The sequence below is a fragment of the Cynoglossus semilaevis genome, chromosome 4 (genome assembly GCF_000523025.1).
Source record: "Cynoglossus semilaevis isolate Cse_v1.0 chromosome 4, Cse_v1.0, whole genome shotgun sequence".
NCBI classification, from domain to species: Eukaryota; Metazoa; Chordata; class Actinopteri; order Pleuronectiformes; family Cynoglossidae; genus Cynoglossus; species Cynoglossus semilaevis.
In genome coordinates this window covers 11,963,970-11,985,384 of record NC_024310.1, presented here as the reverse complement: position 1 = coordinate 11,985,384, position 21,415 = coordinate 11,963,970, and the positions used below count along the sequence as shown (strand labels likewise).

The window sequence follows — 21,415 nt, the reverse complement described above, 5'->3', positions numbered from 1 at the left end:
AAGCGGCGCAGGAACTTCACGCCTTGGTTGTCACCACTTTTGGAGTTGACAAACACCAGGAGGGGACTGGTACAGGATGGAGGACAGGACGCCTTCCAGAAACCTGAGGACAAAGACACGGTTCAGTACTGACATGAGAAGGAGCCGTACTCTATTGGTGTTTGTTGTTGGAGGAGGGGAATAAACGCCACCATCAGAGTCGATGCTGTTGAGCGCCGTGGGAGGAATGACGGACACTTTACACTGGCCCAGAGGACACTTGGACGACAGCTGCTCCTTACAGCCAGAGTGCACCTACCAGACATAGGAAACATGAGACACACATGTTCACCAGCAGAGGGCAGCAGCAGAGATGTGACCTGTCCTCAACTTACCATTGCCTTGCACCATAGACAGCGCCAGTCCTGAAGACGTAGAACGCTACCACATGTCTTATCACAGATGCTGCACTTGGCCGACACTGGGAGGTTTCCCTCCAACCACTGGTGAGGCATGGACACCTGGGAGGTCACAGAGGGAGGTCAACCGATTGCTTTTGTGTAACCTCTGCTGACAGGTGAAAGTCTTATATTCTCATTAAATTAAAACCATCAACAAAAGAGATCAGAGGTAAGACAAGAGAAGTCAGAGACAGTGGACGAGTTATACAGGTGACTTACCCCGTCCTCGTCCTCAATGATGTCCTTCCCTATAGAAGCCAGAGTTGTCCATTTACAGTTGTTGGTCGCTCTGACTGCACAGCGTTTGTGAGCTTTGAACTTACACACTGTTGAGCACAAGTGGGAGGTGGGGCATGGGGGGGTTGCAGAAAGTAGGAGACAGAGACAGAAAATTTAATCCAATAAATTATTATTTAGTTACGTAAGTTAATTACTTCTCGTTGATGCTCAGCCCAACACTGCACACAGCTAAATGTGACCTCTCCATTTTACCCATCACCAAAGTGAACAGTGGGCAGCTTTAAGGGAGCAGTGTGTGGGGACAGTGCCATGCTCAGAGCACCTCAGTGGCAGCTGGTGGACTCAAACCTGGAAAATTCTGGACCCAAGGCCGCCATCACCACCAAGCCATGTGGAGGTATGAGTTACCATCTGAATTATTTTAATTATGATTATGAAATATTCATAAAATTATTAAGAAACTACTTCAACCACTATTAAATAACCACTTTTTTGTAGCATTAACTTTTTATAAAGTCAGTCGGTTATACAGGAGCTCCGTCATGGCTGTTTTTTTTTTTTTTACAAAAATTCTATTTCCACCTTTTGACCTATGAGGTCAAAAAGTCTCCACATGATGCCTTATTTTTTATGTGTGTCAGTGTGTCCATGTGTGTGTATTACCTTCACAGGACAGGCCGTGTGATGTCACTCCTGAAAGCGCCTCCCTACAGACGTTACAGTATGTGGGTCTGGCATGGGAGCAGGCGTACCAGTTGTGCATCCCACTGAAGTGGTCCATACTGTACTGGGTAGACTGACATACACACAAAGACAAACAGAGTTGGCTGACAGATAACACTGGGTGGAGTGGAGTGCCATCTACTGTCCCTTTAAGCTGCTATATTTAAGTCATCTCTAATTCTAGCTCTTTGAATTTAAACATCTGACTTGTTGAATCACTTTTGTGATTTATATATTTGTTTTAGCCAATTCTAATATAAGTGACACACACACACACCTCATAGTTATGTCTGTTCTGGACACTGCGCAGAGCTGCCATCCACTCCTCCATCTCTTTTCTGTTGTCTGCACAGAGGATGAGACGCCTGCAGGGGGCGATCACCTGAGGAACAGACCAGTGTGTAATGACCAAGTGTGTGTAATAAACCAGTTTAATTGTGTCTGAAGAGCACGCTCACCGTGAAGCTGTTGTTGACGTTTTTGGTGCTGGATTCTGCAACGCTGGCGTCGGTCAGATCCACTTCATCAAAGATGATGGACTAAGACACAACAACACAAACTGGTGAATTGGCGGAACTGAAGCAGCACCCTTCGGATTACATATGTCAAACTCAAACTGAACCCTCTTGTGCAGATCCAACAAGTCACGTCATTTTATTTGGCCCACAAAATGACCCAGATTCTATACCAGTGTTTACTGGATGGGTTAAATGCAGTGGTCACTTTTGTGTGTGTCTAACATATGCATGGTGAGAAATTTCAAATTCTACGTCTCTCATTCCAATTCCAAATTAAGCATTCATCTCCATAGGCTACATCTCCAATAACGCATGCCGATTTTGTGACCTGCCTTCCAGCATCCTGGCGAATGGAAAATCAACAACTACTACTACCAAAATGTCCAAAAATGGAAAAATGATGCAGAGGGAAGGCAGTACAACAATAGTTGGAGCAGGCCAATAAATATTTGTGCTTCAGGGGAAACAAACACAACATCAGAAAAGATGACCAAATAGAGAAGAAGAAGAAAAAGAAGAAGAAGAAGAAGAGATATTTTTAGGTGGGGCAGCCTGAAGGTCACTGGTCTCTCACCTTGGCAGTTTGAGCGTAATACAATGTCCTCCCTCGCAGTTTGAAATAACGACGCTTCCAGCGTTGGAATGAGTTGGTTTGTTTCATCAGAGTTCCCTCTTTCAGCACAGTCTGAAACAATAACACCACAAAAACATGAGACACACACACACTCTGTTTTCAATAACATAAAATTATGACATCAATGTTGAGCATTTGTGCGTCAACAGATTGAGTTTTTAATTAGGTCTCAGCCGAGTCGAATGGTTGTGGGACTAATCCTGGACTGTCTTTGTAACCTTTCTTCAACAAAGAACAAGCATGTGATCAACGTGATATGCATTTTTGTGGCTGATTTTAATCCAATTTTGCTGAGTCCAAATTATAATTCGGCATTCGTGTGTGTGCAGAAGAGACTCCTGGACTTACTACCTAATGAACTTTGTCAAACCCAAAGAAGAGTTTAGACCTCTGTCGGACACAGTCAGTAGACAGCACACCTGGGGTCAGAGCTACATGGACTCCTGAAAACTGTGCTGGAATATCAGTAGTAAACAGTGACCTGCAGCAGAACTTGTCCTACAAGTAACAAAGCATCTGGTTGATAAGCATCAGCTGACAGACACAAATAATCTGTTTCCTGAAGGCTCAGACACAGTCCTGTCAAAGAAAGAGAGAAAGAGAGAGAGAGAGAGAGAGAGAGAAAGAGAGAGAGAGAGAGACTGAGAAAGACAGAAAGAGAGAGTGAAAGAAAGTAAAACAGCCTTCACTAAGAGAAGAAAAACTCAAAAAAGTAAATAATAACAACTAAGATCTAACCACAGCTAAAAGTTTCAATCAGGATGCAACAAAAAAAATGTAGCCACTAACTAAAATCAACAGCTATCACCTACTAACAAAAATCCATTTAAACTAGAAACTACTAAAAACCAACAAGTAGCAACAAACAACAAATAATTTTAATCAACAGCAGATGGTTAAAAAAAAACCCCTAACAGCTCACATTAAAGAAAACGACTGACAATTAACACCCATTCACTACAAAAATCACAAGCTAACATGTGGCCACTAACAACCGACACTACAGACTAATCAACACCCTTAACACTTTTTTAACAACCAAAATAAACTAACAATTAACACATGATCAACAGATACATTTACAGCAAAAAACTATCAACCATCTAGCAAATAACAATTTATCAATAAAACTAAAAACAAAAACTAGACAAACACAAAAGTTAACATCTGTCTGTGCCTGTCCTTTGAATGTTTATGTAACATGCCTTCTTATTTAAAACATTCCACTGAAGTATCCTTTTATATGTTTACCCTTTAAAAGCACCATTAAATACACACTGTCAGTAATAAGCAATGAAACAGAAAGAGTCATAAGAAAAACATTCCTCTCTCACCAGACCAAAAGTCTAAACTTAGATGTTTTCCCAGATCGTTCCAGAACCACACTCGCTGGTTTTTCTCTGAAAATACCAGGATCTCAGTAACATTCAAGATCTACCCAGAGGAGCGGAGTGTGGAAATACAGCCGTTATTCAGGAGAAAGAAGGAACAGAATTGTAGCAGAGCCGATGTCCGTGATTGGTCACACTTCAGTGACGCATGATGCACTGAATCATGGGACATGGATGACGTTGAGGCAGTATACAGCGAGGCATGGGATAATATAAACAAATTGTTCCTGATTATCTCAGCCAAAATAACTTGTTAAATATAGAGAGCTACTGCCTTCAGTACAGGCCAGTGTTGAACCCCAACCTTTGGACCAATCACTGCCCATGGGAACGTTAGTTAGAATGTGTGCAATTTTAAGAACAAGTCACACCGACCTCAGTTTAAATGTTGCTCTTACGTAAGCGCCAGCCACCATGTTGCCCCATGTGTTTCCTGTGGTTCTTCTAATGCATGGCTGATCCTCACTTCAGCCATGACCACGCTGTGGCACGCTGGCCACTGTGGTCCAACTTCTGGTTTCTCAATAATGTTGTTTTTGACAACAAAGTATCCCTTTCCCTTGATATACACATTCCTAGAATATACATGAATGACTCACAAATATATATAGCAAGTATAGAAACATAATTCACAATGATAACAAAATATACGTGTGTATATATTTACACATATATACACATACATGGATTTATATAATTGGGGAAAAAGGAAATTATATATGTGTAACAACAGGACACTGGTCATTAAACTGGGAATTACATGGATTTACACTATGGTCTGAAGACAATATCAACACACTAAATGCCCTACATGAGACTTAGAAAAAGACTTTAATCTGACAATAGGAGACTTTAAGCCTCAGGCAGTTTAAATCAATGAATCTGCCCCGTGTATGAACAGCCCTGCCTTCTTGAGTACAGTGGAAAAAGACAAACTTCTGAGGGAAGTTAACGCAGCGTGTTTTTTCCTGAAGTCCTAGAACATGACTGGACACACTGACAGTAACAACACAGTGTTTCCTCTACATCTCCCACATGACTCTTTCTGCAGCTAGAAATAGCAACTGGAGGCTCTGAACCTAAACTCACTTCCTGTGACTCAAACATCCACGTCAGAGTGTGCTCAGCTGCTGCTGCCTTCAGGGTCCAACAGAATGCCAGCGTTTACCACATTAACCAGTCCTTAACCGGTGCTTTGGTCTGAAAACCAAGGTCTGTTTTTTCACAGTCAGGTTGTGCTGAAAGGTCAGTTGACACTAAACAAACAGTGATGAAAACACCAGGCAACATCAGGCTAATACTGAACAAACAATGAGCCAGCGCAGTATACACTGAGCTAAAAAAAAAACCCTGGTAACCACAGTGACAACTTCAGTACAGAAACGCTGTGAGTTTTGCAAAAAAAATTGTCTGTTTAAAGAACAATTTTTGGAGTGAAGTATTTCTGATCAAAATTCTGAACTGGACTCATTATCAGACCTTATTATGAGATCATTTTTAGTACCTCCTTCATGTCTCACAGAAGAAATATGACAAAACATCACCACACATTTTAAATAGTCTGATTTCATCTTCACATGTACTCTCATTTCTAAAAACAGCCAAAGACACAACTGCAGCTCCCAGATTAGTTTCATTCAGCGCTGCTCCCAACATTCTCTGCTTATTCTCATATGGCCTGTACGAGGAATGTTGTAGCTAGGATTAGCTCTGGTCTATGTGCTCACAGTAATATTTTTTTCATTAAGGTGACACTACAAACTTAAGATAATGCAGGGAAACTCTCTGTTGAACAACTTACACACAACCATGCTTTCATCCAAGTTGCAATTGGGAGGATTAAAGAATACAAAACAAAAAAGCAACACTGACATCACTAAATGCAGACAGTGACACACTGAACATGCCTATTACAGTAACTACTGGTTAATCTCACTCAACCATTTAACATATTCACCCTCACACCTCCTTGTTTCTATATATTCCTTGTTCTACAAAACAGGACTAATCTTCTGTAAGAGCAGAGCTTGTTCTCCTGCGTACACTTACATACAAAACATTGTTGCTTCAACAACCAACAGATTGCGTCTTTATCTATTTATTTTGAGGTTTTCACAGCCACATTCAGGACCATGAACGCATCTTACATCCAGTCTTTGATTACCTAAAAGTGACCGGATCATTATGTCCGGGTTGGTGCACCTGTATGTAAACACAGAATGATAAATAAAGTCGTTTACACCATTCGATACTTAAAGGGACACCGGAGTGACACGTCACAGTTCCGGGACCGTTATGTCCAACTATCAACACTTTCAAACGACCAACCTATCAGCCGCCCATGCTTCATTCTATGTCCGTAGTGCAGCCCTCGACTAACGGGGGGGTAGTGGTGGGAAACCTCGGAGCTTCTCCCCTGGCCTGTGCCCCCTCCCCCATTAGCAACACTTAGCATGTTAGCATTCCTATCTTATAAAATCCGCCTACCAACTGTATGTATATGGTTATATCGGTGTAGATTCGAATGAAGTTTCTGTGTCATCAGAGACGTTTAAATAATTGCAGTGTTATTCAGTAAATCCAATTCTCCCAATACACTTACAGAACGGAATCACTTTCAAACGAGCTCGTTGCGTCAAATAACGCGAAATAACGTCACATATTGGCTTCAAACGTGTGGATCCACGCAAATCTTATTAAGGGTTTATTAGTTTTCCCTAACGTTTCCGAGCCACCGCTGTGTTCATTAGCCCCAATAACCAACATTAACGTCCGAGCACAAGTTTAAACACTTGAAATCCGCGACATTTTAAGTTACCTATCGCATTACCAAATTTGCACAAGGGCCAGACACGAGCAATTCCACACGAAATACATTCAGTCTTCATTTAACACTACACGCCGGTATCATTAAAAACCGATCCCTAACAAGAGTAACAGCTCTTTCAATGAAAACTCTCCATATTTAAATCTTCATCTTCAGCCCAACGTTGTATCTAATGGTAAAAAAATACGTCGCTTAACGATGAGAGAGGAACTAGAAAAATACATCTTAAACATTTGGGGGTGTTCTGAATGTATAGTGTTTACCCGGAATTAAGAAAATAAGTACTGTGCGTTTAAAAACGGTTTCATTGAAGAAGGCTCGGGTTTTTACGGACGTAAGGATCAAATAAATGTGAAACTATTCGGTTTTATATGGGATTCCGCTCAGCGGCTGTGTTCGTGCAGCTGTTCTGTACAGGCGGGGGCAGTGTATAAAAACCCACCGAACATCGAGCGACTCGGTGAATGAACGGCGGCGGATCTGTACCTTACTGCGGATCTGTCCGGACGTGGAGACTTTACGGATGAGTTTTTGCGGGGTTCCGGGTTCCTGCTCCGGTTCACTATCCGATGACTCGTCCGGGCACCGGGCCGCTGCGGACTCCGGTCCCCCTGCCTCCGCCATCCTGCCATCAGACCCCCGTTATGCACTCGAGGAGCGAGCGCTCCCCAGCGATGGAAACCAGGCATTACAGTGGAATGTTGGGTCCTGCTTACTGACCTCTGGTGGTTATGTAACGAAGTCGATGTGCTTTAATGCAGAACAGGGAATTATGTATTAATGACTCAGACACAGGTTCGTTGTCCTTACATGCTGCAGTGCACTTATGATTATGATAATATGATGACTGAAGAGAAGGTATACTGTATTGTGTTATTCCATTATAGTTTTCAGGTTCAAAGATTCAGTAAGGATGTCCGAACACAGTGACAGACTGAGCTAAAACATTGATGTCACATGAGCTAACTCCTTTTTGAAAAATAGCTGTAAATAAATTAATAAATGGGAACGCTAACATACAGTTATAAATACAAAATATGGAAGAAAAAATAATAAACATATCTACAATAAAAAATAAATAATTTAACAATATTAATACTGTTATATTAAAATAAAATTCAAATGAGGGATTTCTTGTTTGCATAAATTCTCCATCACACCCACGCATTCTAAGGGAATCTGGAAAATTTGCAGTAGAAAAACCACATAGCTTGATAACCACTACTGTGATATATGAGGTGAACACTGGCTGAGACCACCTAGACTGGAGAATGGGGCAGTTCTAGATAAGCCCACGAATACTTACAGTCTCACATGTTCTTTACATTTTCTCTGGGTCTCTGACTAACTCATCTGTTCCACTTCAGCTCAGTGGGGAATTATCAGGGTCTTGAATTTTGAATGACAGCTGAATGTTTCTCAGTACCTAGGCTCAGAAGCAGGTCGGTGGAAAGGTGTAGGTAGTAGTCTCTGTTTCCTGGATCCAATTTCGTCCGGGGAAAGGGAAGGGAAAGTGTGCACTAACAAACACAGAGAGGGGGGTGGGGGTTACATCTCATTGTATATAACAGCAGTCTTGCAACAAGTCAACAATAAATAAAATAAATACAGGTTTGGATGACTACATTAAACATGTGCAGGCTTCATTGACGGGTGATAGAATCAGGAACTGTCCCATCAGCACTACTCTGGTGACACAGAGCTCTAAAAACATGAAAACATGACGGGCTGCAGCGACACTTCACAAAAGGCTGCCTGAATAAAAACCATACGGCCTTCAGAGGTTTCACAGGGGTGGAGATAAATGTGGGAAAATACTGGGATAGTACTAAGAACTGACACAATCCTGTGACCAAAACCAAACCTGGTCAGATGGGACAGCTTTTAAAGGCGTGTCTTCGACCTCACACTGACAAACTGGACAAAGAGGTGATTTTACTGTAAAACTTACTCAGTTCAATTCAATCCTTCCATTGTCCCTCAGCACTCAAGTCAATCAGATGTTTGAGAATTGTGTTATCAACTGTTTCTGCTAAAGAAGATGTGATGAATGTTGACATGTGTACTCCGTCTTGTCCTTGAGCGACCCCTGTGGTGGTGTTGGTACATGATGCACATGACCACTGACTGGGTTCTGTCCCAGAAGGTTGAGGTCTTTCTCAGTTATCAGATGCGTGTATGTTGAGGCCCATAAGCCCTGCCTACTCTGGGGTTTAGTTGCAGTTGTGATGGGGGACGGCTGTGTTCTCAGACTCAGGAAACTCTGCCCTTATTTTCGGTGGAATCACGGATGTAGCTGTGTTTGCGACAAACCCTGGACTACTATGCACACTTCTACACATACATATACAGGTTGCAGTCGTGCACTCGGGTCAGTGCTGTAAGCCCTTTTGGTCTCATTGTCTATCCTGCTTTAAAAAATACATAATAGTAATGGAACAGGAAAACTTAACTTAACTATAAATATAAGCTGTCTGTTCTTGGAAAGAAAGGGTAAAACATTGAGGGTGGGCCACGAGGCACCGGTACATCATTGTCCTGCCAAACTCCACAGGTGACCTACATGAGTTTAGCTGAATTGATTCCCAGAACATCACATCAACAAAGCATTTTTTAGAATAGCATCAGGTGTCAGAGGGATTAAAGTTACAGCTGTAATCAGGTTAGCTTCCACATGAGCAGGTGTCCATGCACACCCACCACAGCAATGCTTATGTAAAGCTAATGTGAAGTGAATGTAGCATGGAGAATAATGCTAATGTTAAGGTAAAATTATGTTAATGTAACAGTAATGTAAGACTAATTGTATTAATCAAAAAATGTTTTAGTACAGATTTTATTACATTTAAATGTTTTAATAATACAAAGGGAACCAAATAAGGTTCTTAATGCAACACTTATGGAATGCTAATCTAACAATATCTAATGAATGCACATTTTCCATCTGCCTGTAAAACCAGGTTATTGAAGGCTTCCTTTAAAAAAAACAAACACAAGACTTAACAATCGGGTCAGTTAACTTCTGTTTACACTTTTGGGAGCAAAGGGAGGGAAATGACAACAACAAAATATTCACTTCCTAACATGCTCTGCACTGATGAGACCGCAGCACCCGATCCCCTCTACGATCAAGGACGGTTCACCACACACTCCAACAGAGGCACTGAGATTTTACCGCACTCCATTTCATTGGCACAGCTCTTTTATAGGGCCGTCATGAAGAATGGGTGGGTCTCTCAGGTACAGCCATGTCCTGGTTCTGCTTGTCATAATCACAAAGAAACAATGTCCCCAAGACACATTCAATACGCTGCTCCCCGAGGAAGTTTTTTGTATTCACTCCTTTGTACTTGCTGCCCCTGGGTTAAATATCCACCATGTACAATGTGAGTTACACTGTCAAAGAAAACATCATCGGTTCCTCCTGTTAAAGTCTGTGATCAAAACAAATATATTTTATTAAACAGTAACCTCTTTAAAATCTAGATTCAAACCAATTTAACCAAATACGAAATAAATCCTGTGAGACATCTCAACCTTCAAACCACAGAACATATATCCATCCTGTTGTAAAGTGTGAACAACAACAACAGTCTTCAACTAATGTCTTTACCAACTGGTCTGATATCAGCAGCTGAGACTGTGCATCTGTCAAAGGTTTTTCCTTTAATTTATCAGCTGATTATTTGTGGGGATTGAAATGTTCAAGTCGTTGATCACGTTTTTATGCCTCAGATTGTGATCCTGTTTTCCTAGTTGCTTAGGATGATCATGAGAAATGGTCTGTGTGTGTGTGTGTGTGAGTGTGAGTGTGTATGGTGCAATGTGATTCCATTGTGTATTTCTGTAAAGAGGTCACGTTAAAGACAAAGGCATAAAACTAGGTGTGTGAGGGTGGGGTCCAGGTGTTTATTAGCATCAATGTGGGACACAGCTTACATCAGACGCAGGATCGACGACTCCAAGGCACAACGGAGATCTGAGGTTTTTACCACTTTATTATTATTATTATTATTGTTGTAGTATTTTTTTATTTAGCAATTACCCTACTTATGTGTATTTTAAAACGGCTAACCCTAGCAACATATAATATATATAAAATTATTGTCGTATTTGGCTGAATAATAATGTAATAATGAATTATTGTCAGAAATGATACGCAACAAAATTCTAAATTTGATAAAAAAGGTTGAACAGTATATAAATATTATATATTTCTTAAATTAAACAGCGCCACAGTTAAAAAAAAACACATCAAACTCGACATTGACTCAGCATCTGATTAACTGTCATGTGATCAGATGGTTGTTATATACATATTTATAATTCTCTTTGCAGATCATGACGATCTTCTCTCTTCATCTTCTACTGGTGGCCGTATCGCTCCCTGTTCCGATGGGGCTTGCTGACCCAACACCTGCTCCCTTTCCTCCTCTTTTCCCCTTGCCATCTGATGGTGGATTTGACATAGATAGTGGTTTCGGAAACAGTTCCGCATCTGACCTGAGAGAGGAATATTGCCAGAGCCTGTCAAAGGATGCGCCACTGAATGATCTGCCATGGTTCTGTATGTGCAGCCGCTGTACGAAGGAAAACAAGGGGCCAAAGGGAGACAGTGGAGACCGCGGACTGCGAGGTATTAAGGTCAAGCCCTCGGTACATAAACGCACCACTCAGGAATTTTTATTGTGGTTATTGCAGTAAACAATGACAGACACATTGACACAATTGTCTGACCTTAGGAGGTCTGCTGTCAATGACACTGAAACACCTTTGTGGAGTTATGTTAGTTCTTAGCAATTAACAAAGTCAGTCTCTCATTAACGAACTTTAAAAAACACCAGAACTGTCCTTTAATGACTGTAACATCTGCAGGTTGGTCCTGTATCTTGCTGATGTGTCTGAGTTTCTATATTAAATTGTTCAAATTTTGTCTCACTGTGACATGCGTTTTGGACTAAAACATTTCTGATGATTGTTAGGGATGTAGTATACCTGTGGTCCACTGGTGGCAGCACTGAGGGCTTTGTCAACAAATAACTTTAGTTTTACAATACAAGCCCTATGTCCTCTCCTCACTGTCTCTTCTTAGGTAGCCCAGGATCTTTTGGTGGACGTGGATTATCTGGACCAATAGGTCCTCAGGGCTCTGTGGGTAGACCAGGGATTAAAGGTACATTTTTCCATTTTTTTTTTTTTTTTTTTGTTTATTTCTAAATCTTACTTAATCTGGGTCTGATGTTGCGGTTTATGTAGGACAGAAAGGAGAAGATGGTGAGAAGGGACACAGAGGACCTTTTGGACCAGCAGGACCAAACGGAATCCAAGGTTTTAGAGGTGAGACAAGTGTCCTGGTGGTCTTGGCTTTTTAGCTTCAGGTTCAGTTCCTGATACAGTTTTTTTGCAACTAACAGGTGATAATGGGGATGAAGGAATGGCAGGTTATCCAGGACATCAAGGTCCTAAAGGTGATGAAGGAGACTGCCCAGAAATCTGTGAATCCAGTGTTGGTCCCCCAGGACCTCCAGGGCTACCAGGCCCTGCTGGATCCAGAGGTTTGGTCGGAAAAACAGGAGACAAGGGACTAAAAGGCACACAGGGTGAATCTGGTGAGCTGGGTCCAAATGGTGTTCCAGGGCCAGCCGGTCTAAGAGGAGATCTGGGACTCCCTGGAGATTGTAACTGTGTAGATGGAAAGGATGGACCTCCGGGGGAGAAGGGGGACAATGGAGACAAAGGGAGGGAGGGTGACAATGGGCCCCCAGGGCAAATAGGAATACAGGGAATTACGGGAATTCCAGGGCCTATAGGGCCCATTGGTCTTCCTGGTCCCTGCACGCCGAATATGAAGTCAGCATTTGCTGTAGGGCTAACCATCAGCTACCCCCCACCCAACACACCTATAGTCTACAAACATATCTACTACAATATCCAGGGTAATTATAATTCTGTACTTGGTATCTACACCGCCCCCAGCGCTGGCACCTATGTCTTCAGCTACCACGTCAGCACAAACCTTCGCATCCTTAAATGCGGTCTCTTTTTGAACTATGTGCCAGTTGTTAAAACCACAGATAAAAAGTTACGGGGAACTGCTTCTCAGTCAGTCCTTCTTCACCTGGTGGCGGGCGACAGGGTGTGGATGCAGGTAAAGGACCTTGAAACTAACGGCATGTATGTCAGTGCAGAGAACAACAACATCTTCTCTGGATACCTGCTTCACCCAGACACATGTGAAGTGCCCATAGTTAGATCACTAAACGGCACACCAACCCCGAGACCCAGTGGAGGCTCTGATCACTATGAATGGGGGATTATTCCTGGCAACGCCACTGTAACGCCCAATCCCGTCTCCGGTTAGTTTACAGACCATAGGCTTTGGTTCTCGTAGAAGTCAGAGGTAAATGATGGTAGAGCACTTTTACATGATTTTATAATAAAGACCTCAAACAACTTCCCACAGATTAATGCAGAGAAACGAAGCATCTAAAATAAACTTAAACCACACTCAACAGATTATTTATTGGGAAATTAATTTTGCCCCAAAAAAGCATCTGAATTTAAACCAGATTTATTTTCCCTGATGTTCCATGACAATTGATACAGAGTTGTATCAACGTTGAGTGAATTATAAATTTTAGCTCTGCATTAGTAGACGCACAGCACCTGCTTAAAGTCTCCTTACTGACTAGATTATCTGCTTGACTTAATTATATATAGATACTCTTTTAATAATAAAATTATTTGATGAACTGTATGTGAAGTGCTGCCTCCTTAGCTTTAACAGATGTCACCAGGGTGACTGGACGTCCGGCTGAGTTTGGTCAAAGAAAGTCAGTCGTCATGCTAAAGTAAAAAGAACGTAAAAGACATTCTTGCTTCAGCTGCTGGTTCAGTGAACTTTAGTCATAAGGAGAAAATCACTGTTGTCTTTTTTTTGTTGGCCGCTTTTGTCGTTAGCATAAAATTGCCATAAATTGTGGTTTTCACCTCACGTGGAAGTTTGTTTGGAGATCTGGCTTTAGAATTACATCGACACTTTGCTGTGATTTGCCCAGCTTTTCACACAAGCAACACTTATCCTCAGCTTAATTTAGGAGTGAAGGGTTTGAACCCACTGTTACGGATGTGGACGGGCAGGTTGCAAGATAAATAGAATGTAAATAATGGAGGAAACAAGCAGCAGACACGGGCAAAGGATCAAGTCAGGGGAAACAACAAGATTGTTTACGTTTCGGTAACTCACCAGAAGTGAGGTGGCAACATGAAAATGCCATTGTCAGGTTTTCAATCCTTGAAGCCTGCACTTAGGAGGATGAAGGCTTGAGAGTGGCCTACGACAGCCATAACTGTGGGAAGAGAGAGAAGACACACAGAGATTAAGTTGTGATCAGCGACAACTTAAAAATTGATACACACAAGCTAACATGTGTAGCCTCCGGAACTTTGGTGTTCACCAAAAATTGAACTGAGCCTTAGATTACACCAACCAGTTTTACTGTAACACCAAACTGCAGGTTAACAATATAGATGGTTAAATAAAATATTTAACAAGTCCTTGACATTTTTAAGAAGGTTATGGTTACGGTTGCTTTGTTAGTCTTTCTGAACAAAATAGTCCTTTGAATCACCGTTGAATCAATGAAGAGTCAGCTCATGATCATGTCTGAGAGAAGAGGATTTAACAGGACGTTAGACTGTAAAGACAATGTTCTCTCTGTTGTCATGCATGAGAACCACAGTGAATGATCCCAGCCTAGTCCAGTCCAGTTTTTATCAGTGTCTGATTTTCAAAATGATTAAACCTTCAAGCGCTCTATCAATAAATTATCTTCAGCTGAATTATTTCCTTCCTGTTCAAATCTGTTTTCTGACCAAGACACTTTTCTTCTCTACAACTCGTCGTTGTCCTAGATGTTGTTGTTTTCGTTGTGTCCCGTTGTTTGTCGTCATTACCTTGAATTCTCTTTGGTGAGAGAAACCCTGTAAATTAATCTGCAACTAAATCTCATCTTTTTGTCTGTGAGACTTTTTTGTCATTATCCCCTGACACTGAATATGTAGCAGCGGCAGCGTAAACTGATACAAGTCCAGTTTTTAGATCACAGGGCGGAGGTCTCTCTAAACGAACAATATAACAAAAAACTCCCCTTCATCATTCACGCCCTAATGAGGTGAGAATGTTTGTCTCCTGACACATAAGATAGAAACTCACCTAAATTCAGAAGGTGTTGACGTCACCGTAGTCCCAGAAAAACAAAAATCCATGAACTCTGAGTTTGGAAAGGATGAGAAACAATGTTAGCTTAGCTGAATAAAAGCTTGTGCCATGTTAGCAGGGTGTTAGCAGAGTTTCAGGGTCACAAATGATCAGAATCCAAGTCTGTGTCAAATAAAAACATGTCATGTAAATTCAATAATACTGGTACAGTATTAATACTACAACCATGTCAAAGATGTTACAAATACATGTAACACCAGCCTATAAGTGAGAGGGAAGAGAGTTTTCTTCTTTTACTGTATTACTGACAAGTTCAACAATCCTGCACGTCAGAATGGCCCGAGCCAAATAAAGGTGTAACACATGAATATGCAAGTCGTAATTAGAACATTAAATATTACACTCATGTCACAATGTAACTGTACAAAATTTCATTTTGGTATCCACGTGTTATCATAGCTACTTCAGCTAGGTGTTAGCAGAGAGCCTAGACTGAACTCAACACACACAGGACTGTGTGCAGTTACTTTTCTGAGTCTTCTCTTTAGGATTATTTTATTTTCATCGTTATTACTGAAAATAAAATAAAGAAATGGTTGTTGATTATTTGTTCTCAATAAAATGTTAAAAGTAGCATTTACTCTAGGTTTTAGTCTGTGAAGTGTGTAACTGCCCTCCCTCGCCGGCAGAGGGTGCTATGATTGATCAGGATTACTATCCATCCATCCATCCATTTTCATCCGCTTATCCGTTACCGGGTCGCGGAGGTGGCAGTCGCCACCCAAATCACATTGCACCGCACCAACCCCCCCAAGCCTTCCGGCAGGTGGTGAGTCCACTGGAAGGGACCAACCGATTCGAACTTGCCCAGGAGGTGAACCCTGGAGTTCCACACCAATGACAGAGACATTGCCTCTGGGCCAAAGCGCCACTCAGGATTACTAAGTGTTTGCTATTTAATCCAATGTGTACAACCCAGTACAATACTGACACCTATTGGTAAATATTTGTCTTCAGGCTGAAGAATGCCGCCCTGTGGAGGCTACCACCATGATTGAACAAAAGTCAGACCAAGAGTTTGTATATATTAAAAAAATTAAAAGTAAAATTTAAATGTGACGCATGATTCACTTTATTTATTTGATTATTGTTAGAGAAAAGTTAAAAAAAAAGAGCACACTCAGTTTGCCAGTGGTCTGAGACATGACTGGACGTTTGATTAATATTGTTTGAGGGTCAACGGTCGTAAAGTTCTGATGTTAATGATTAAAACCAGTTCTGGTCTGTGCCTCCAACAGCTTTGACCAGTTTTATCATCACATCATGTCAAGTGTGGAGCTGTTACCTTTCGGAAATTCAAAGAAGGGAATCTCTGATGAAAACAGGTTTGGACATTAACTGAGGAAAAAGAGATCTGATCTGTGTCTCTTTTTTTTTTTTAGCTTTTTCACTCGCCCTGGTACAATTGGCTGGTTGTTTCTGTTAATTTACACATATTTGTAATTTTTTTAAATGTCATTGTATCGATACAACAGTAATTCAAACATGTTGCATTAATGACTCCACTACTAACAACATGCAGACCTGTGACAATATACAACAAAGGTGAGGTGGACAAATGACATGCCAGGAGATAATGGGGACATGATGTGGATGGACATGAGGTGGACACACCACATAATGACTTTTCTGGTGTCTCATTAGCTGTTTGTCCCACTGTCCTGAGTGAGAGTCTGTCAGACCTTTTCCATATGTCTCATGTCCCTCTGGCTGCAGACTATAGTTAGGACAAACCATGGGGTCACTAGAGGACACATCATGATCGTTGGACCTTACTGACGCTCTGGACAACAATGCAAGGTCAGGACCAGTATGAGGATGTCAGTGCAAGCTGGGAGGAGTAAATCAGGGTCTGATCGGCTCTTCAGGCCTCAGTGGGAGACTCGTCGTCGTCGCCGTACACCACACCCTTCAGGTAGGCTCGTTTGAACTCCTCAAAGACCATGTCATCTGTCTCACTGTGGGACAGAGGGAAACTTTATGAGGTGAGTAGAGACCGTGGGACAGAGAGAAGGAGATACAGAGACAAATGAAATGTAGTCTCACCTCTCTTTGGCTGCAGACACACGTGAAACAGAAAAAGAAGAGAAAAAAGACAGTGATAATAAAAACTGAATCAGCTGGAGCTTGTGGACACCACAGACAAGGAAGACATGGGGACACGGCGCAGCAGAGGAGCTCAGGTCCTGCTGCTGAACATTCATAGGTTTTCTGTCACTGAGAGTACATGTTAAAATGGACCTGTCTGAATAAAGTGTAATGATTGAAAGAGAATAAAGTGTAATGCATTAAGACATTTGCCCTGATGGATCAGATGAGTGTGAAAGTGTTCAGTTAAGAAGAAGGAAACTCACATTGATCTGGATTTGGATTCATGAGTTTGAAAGGAAGCTCCACACACACGTCACTGAAACACACAGTTAGACATTGTCATGGTTTAAACACTGTATTGACATCTGTTCAGTTTTTATAATGTGTAAAGAACCTAATCCCTAATCTTCATTAATCCTCATCCTCAAACGATTTATTATCACGAGTTTAAAACTCTTTCACAATAAAAGTGACCTAAATATAGGGTCGTGCAAAAGAAACATCACCCTGACAGTACAGTAGATCAGAACACACACACACACACACACTTATGTACCTGGATGTCAGTGTCCTATTGTAAGCAGGAAAAACACAGAAGTCAGAGAGGTCACCGTTAGGTCACAGTAAGGTCACATCCATGATGAATTATCCTGATAGTCTACTCACCCACAGGCCATCATCCTCACCACAACTTTATAAGACACCAGGATTCCCAGGACCTCCTTTAGGACATCCTGTCTCACGCTGAGACACATAAACACAGGAGAAGTCATGTGTTGGTCTTAAAGTGTAAATGTTAGTCTGTGTGTGTGCGTGTGTCTTACATGCTAGAAGAAGCGAGGTTGGTGTCCTCATGTTTCAGTTGTCCATCCAGAGCCAGTCCTCTGCGGTCCTTGTTGTAAGCCAGGATAGGAAACAGTGTGCAGACTGTCCTCAGCTGAGTCCCAGCAGGGACACTGTCCCTGGAACACACACACACACACACTCCATGTTTGTCTCCTAAAGTCATTGAAAACAGGGTTAGAGGTCAAACTCACTCAATCTCCTCTCTGGCCACAGATTTGACGTATTTGTCGTTGGAGTAAAGGACAACGTTGGTCACCTGCTCCACTGAGACAGACGGAGACATAAAAGGACATAAACACCTGCAGTCACAGCTGAGAACTCTGTTATAACACCAGTCATGTGACTTCACCTGACACACTGATGTCCTTGATGTTCCTGCTTGATGAGTTGTCGATGTCAACACCAACACTGACTGGTTCGCCATGATAAAATGTCTGCAAAGATAAAAACAGACGACTGGTTACACTCACATTCACACTCACATTCACACCAATGGTCAGGTGTGAGAGAATGTCTTGAATGTTCAGGACTGTGAGAGGAAAGAAACTCAAGTAAACAAATACACACACACACACATTGAGAACATGAGAACTACATACAACTACAGTTGGCATTGGCGCTCTAACTGTTCTCGCAGTAGGGTTAGCGCGATAACCACCGGTCCACAGTGCAGCCCCTTGGTGTTTCCAATTTGGGATAACTGATGTTTGTTTTAGTGATATTGGGGGTGTACAGCTCCACAGAACAGCCGTCACTGTACCCTCAGCACCCTTCACCCCCCCCAAAGAACTAACATTTCCTGTTGATCTGACGACCTCACCTCTTTAGTCAGACTGAGGATGACTTTCAGCGGTTTCTCTGACATAAGGAACTCAAAGGTTGTCTCAGCCACAGGAACCACGTCACTGACCTCTGGACTGAACTGAATCTTGCGAATACTGAGACGAACTGAACTCCTGCACACAGAAGACAGAAAAACACATTTGGATGTAAGTTCTGCTGGACATCTCTTAATCCTGACCCTGATGCTGGTCCTAGACTCACTGTTTTTCTATCTTCTCATCTTGGTTTTCCCCACAGAAGGCCTTCACCTCAAACTCCACTGCACATTTCTGTCAAAAACACACAGTCAGGACCAGTATACTTCAGGAAGGTGGATCATCAAGAACACCATCATCATCATCACCATCACCATCATCATCATCATCATCATCATCATGATTGAAAAAAGAATATAGTCTGTAGACACTGACTTGACAACATCATCATTGTCTGTGTTTTGTACCAGAATCTTAACCTTTCAACAACCTTCTGTCTGAGCATGTGACAACTGTCATATGTTCGACTGGATGGAGCAGCGTTACCTTCCCCACATCATGTGGTCCTGGCTGAAGAGTGACAGAACACGGCAGGTTGTCTGGAAACTAAGACACAAACATCTTCAGTTAGAAGAGTCATTAGTTCAGAGGTCAGAAGTCCAAATCCAACTTGAGTGCTGAGTTCAATCATATTGGTCCTGTGTTTCTTAACTACTAGGTTACGGCCCAGTAGTGATGCCAGGACAGAGCATCAGGCGATTATCCAATTTCACTTCATTGGTCTGAAAACTATTATTCATTTAATTCCAGTTGTTAGATCTGATCTGTTTCAGCCCCGATTCCATCCCAAAACTAAGCAGGAGAAAGACTTGGAGCTGTTCAAATAATTTTGATGTGTCTTTTTTCAATTCCTGTGAGTATATCAGCGATTTATTCGACTAAACAGGTCCAGGTTTCACACTGAGTAAGTTTAAATTTACTCAATACTCCAAATTTAAAACAGAAGATCATTATATTTCATTACATATACTTTTTATTCAGATGTGGCTCAGCTGCTCCAGCCGATGTTCCTCACCTCAAAGAAGAATGGGTAAGCGTTGTCTCCGAGCTTCCTCAGCAGTTTCTTCTGGATTTTGGTGTGAGTCAGTTTTTCTTTGTCCTGAAGCTCGGGATAAACCTGCCTGGTCTGCAGGAACAGGTCTCTTCTGAAGGCCACGCCCAACACATCCATATCCTGACGACCATAACGGAACGTGCACGACAGCATCACGTACACTACACACCAACACATGAAACATTACTTGACTCTAAAACACAAAACGTCCGGCTTTATCTTTGCAGTGATTTGATTATTAAGAGCTGTTTACAGTGTTTATTTTTATAGGTCAACATTTACAGAACACAACAATCAGAGGTAGCAAACCATCCACCTAAGTGGGGCAGACAAGTGTTGTGATGTGGAGAAATCAACACGTGGACATTTACTGTGATGCCCCACTTTCATAGACAAAGAAGAAGAGAGGTAACCATAGCAACAGGTAATTGACTGTTAACACTGACCTTTCTTTCCCTGCATCTGCACTGGATCAATGACGATCACACCATCTATGAAACAGTTACAAAGGAAGTGTAGTGGAACTTTTTTAGATTTTATGGACTAAGTCACATTCATCACCCACACTGAAATGGACTCAGAGGAAACAGAAGAATTCCAACAAACCTAACACAAACCTTTGATTTGAAGAGGTTATTAGTTTAACTCAGCATTAAAAATAGGACTAGTTATTGACATTTGTAAAAAGCTATCAATGCAGTGTCACATGTTGTGGTTAAGTTCCCTGATCACCTAGTTATAATGCCATTATGATTAGCAGCTCTTTTGAAATAACTAACTCACAACTACATGAACTAACTATTGTCACCGCACACACAATATTATGTGAACTAACTACTGTATAAACCAAAGGGCTGTTTTGACAAGCTACCTCTTGATTGTCTAACAAACTGTGTCAAAATGATATCACTAACTCACCGACTGGATCCACAAAATCACAGTGGTCCACAAAGTCTCTCCTGCCCATGTAGACAGTCACCTGAGGAGCAGAGGCGGGTCAGAACCACAGCATCATCTAAAGACTGATGAGTCCAACTCTGGTCAAATCCTGCAGAATTATTTAAACCAGACCTACTAGTCTAGGATGAGTTCACTCACCGACTTGTCCTTGGAAACCTTCTTGAAGATGACATGTTTTGGAGACATGGCGACTTCAGAAGAACTCGTCCTTCCTGGAAGTCAAACGATTGTGTTTCCCTGATGATACAAAATAACAATGTTAATGATGGTAGCTTCATTATGTGCAATGTCACGTGGTTAACCTTCCCTGATCACTTTAAGTATAATGCCATTATTATTATTACCAACAGCTCTTTTTAAATAACTCATTCAAACTGACTCCATGACTAACTTTTGACATTGTCCTCTGTTGACTTCATCCATAAAGAATTTCAAATGGTTTAAAAATATGTTAAAAATCTAATCACACCTTTTAAATTTTCAAAAAATGAACCAAGTATTTTTACATTTTAGCCACTTCTTTGACTATATT

The 21,415-nt window shown here is 41.6% G+C and overlaps 3 protein-coding genes across 5 annotated transcripts in view; 1 reads left to right on the top strand and 2 right to left on the bottom strand.

The window, feature by feature from the left end:
• dgkd (diacylglycerol kinase delta) overlaps positions 1 to 7,458 on the bottom strand; it is a 14,220-nt gene extending 6,762 nt beyond the window's left edge. The window contains exons 1-9 of the mRNA XM_008309215.3: positions 7,260 to 7,458; positions 2,496 to 2,606; positions 1,862 to 1,942; positions 1,681 to 1,785; positions 1,344 to 1,476; positions 660 to 766; positions 375 to 500; positions 192 to 294; positions 5 to 103 (exon numbers count right to left, since the gene is read on the bottom strand). Coding sequence (XP_008307437.1) covers positions 5 to 103; positions 192 to 294; positions 375 to 500; positions 660 to 766; positions 1,344 to 1,476; positions 1,681 to 1,785; positions 1,862 to 1,942; positions 2,496 to 2,606; positions 7,260 to 7,397 — 1,003 coding nt within the window. The 5' untranslated portion in view covers positions 7,398 to 7,458. The remainder of the gene's footprint in view (positions 1 to 4; positions 104 to 191; positions 295 to 374; positions 501 to 659; positions 767 to 1,343; positions 1,477 to 1,680; positions 1,786 to 1,861; positions 1,943 to 2,495; positions 2,607 to 7,259) is intronic.
• A 2,951-nt stretch (positions 7,459 to 10,409) lies between these two features.
• On the top strand, positions 10,410 to 15,816 carry LOC103378118 (collagen alpha-1(X) chain-like). The gene is made up of 5 exons (XM_008309204.3): positions 10,410 to 10,757; positions 11,112 to 11,409; positions 11,866 to 11,946; positions 12,030 to 12,110; positions 12,188 to 15,816. The coding sequence occupies exons 1-5, from the start codon at positions 10,695 to 10,697 to the stop codon at positions 13,132 to 13,134; spliced, it is 1,470 nt and encodes a 489-aa protein (XP_008307426.1). The 5' UTR covers positions 10,410 to 10,694; the 3' UTR covers positions 13,135 to 15,816.
• sagb (S-antigen; retina and pineal gland (arrestin) b) overlaps positions 15,810 to 21,415 on the bottom strand; it is a 7,048-nt gene continuing 1,442 nt past the window's right edge. Inside the window, exons 1-15 of one of the 3 annotated variants that reach the window (XM_025054921.1) lie at positions 21,022 to 21,069; positions 20,842 to 20,902; positions 20,370 to 20,414; positions 19,885 to 20,084; positions 19,356 to 19,415; positions 19,036 to 19,103; positions 18,812 to 18,947; positions 18,341 to 18,425; positions 18,183 to 18,255; positions 17,970 to 18,107; positions 17,812 to 17,889; positions 17,702 to 17,716; positions 17,409 to 17,461; positions 17,101 to 17,110; positions 15,810 to 17,012 (exon numbers count right to left, since the gene is read on the bottom strand). In XM_025054921.1, coding sequence (XP_024910689.1) covers positions 16,919 to 17,012; positions 17,101 to 17,110; positions 17,409 to 17,461; positions 17,702 to 17,716; positions 17,812 to 17,889; positions 17,970 to 18,107; positions 18,183 to 18,255; positions 18,341 to 18,425; positions 18,812 to 18,947; positions 19,036 to 19,103; positions 19,356 to 19,415; positions 19,885 to 20,084; positions 20,370 to 20,414; positions 20,842 to 20,902; positions 21,022 to 21,069 — 1,164 coding nt within the window. In that variant the 3' untranslated portion in view covers positions 15,810 to 16,918. Of the gene's footprint in view, positions 17,013 to 17,100; positions 17,111 to 17,408; positions 17,462 to 17,701; positions 17,717 to 17,811; positions 17,890 to 17,969; positions 18,108 to 18,182; positions 18,256 to 18,340; positions 18,426 to 18,811; positions 18,948 to 19,035; positions 19,104 to 19,355; positions 19,416 to 19,884; positions 20,085 to 20,369; positions 20,415 to 20,841; positions 20,903 to 21,021; positions 21,121 to 21,415 lie in introns of those variants that run through there. The other 2 variants (XM_008309203.3, XM_025054922.1) reach the window with 2 other exon arrangements.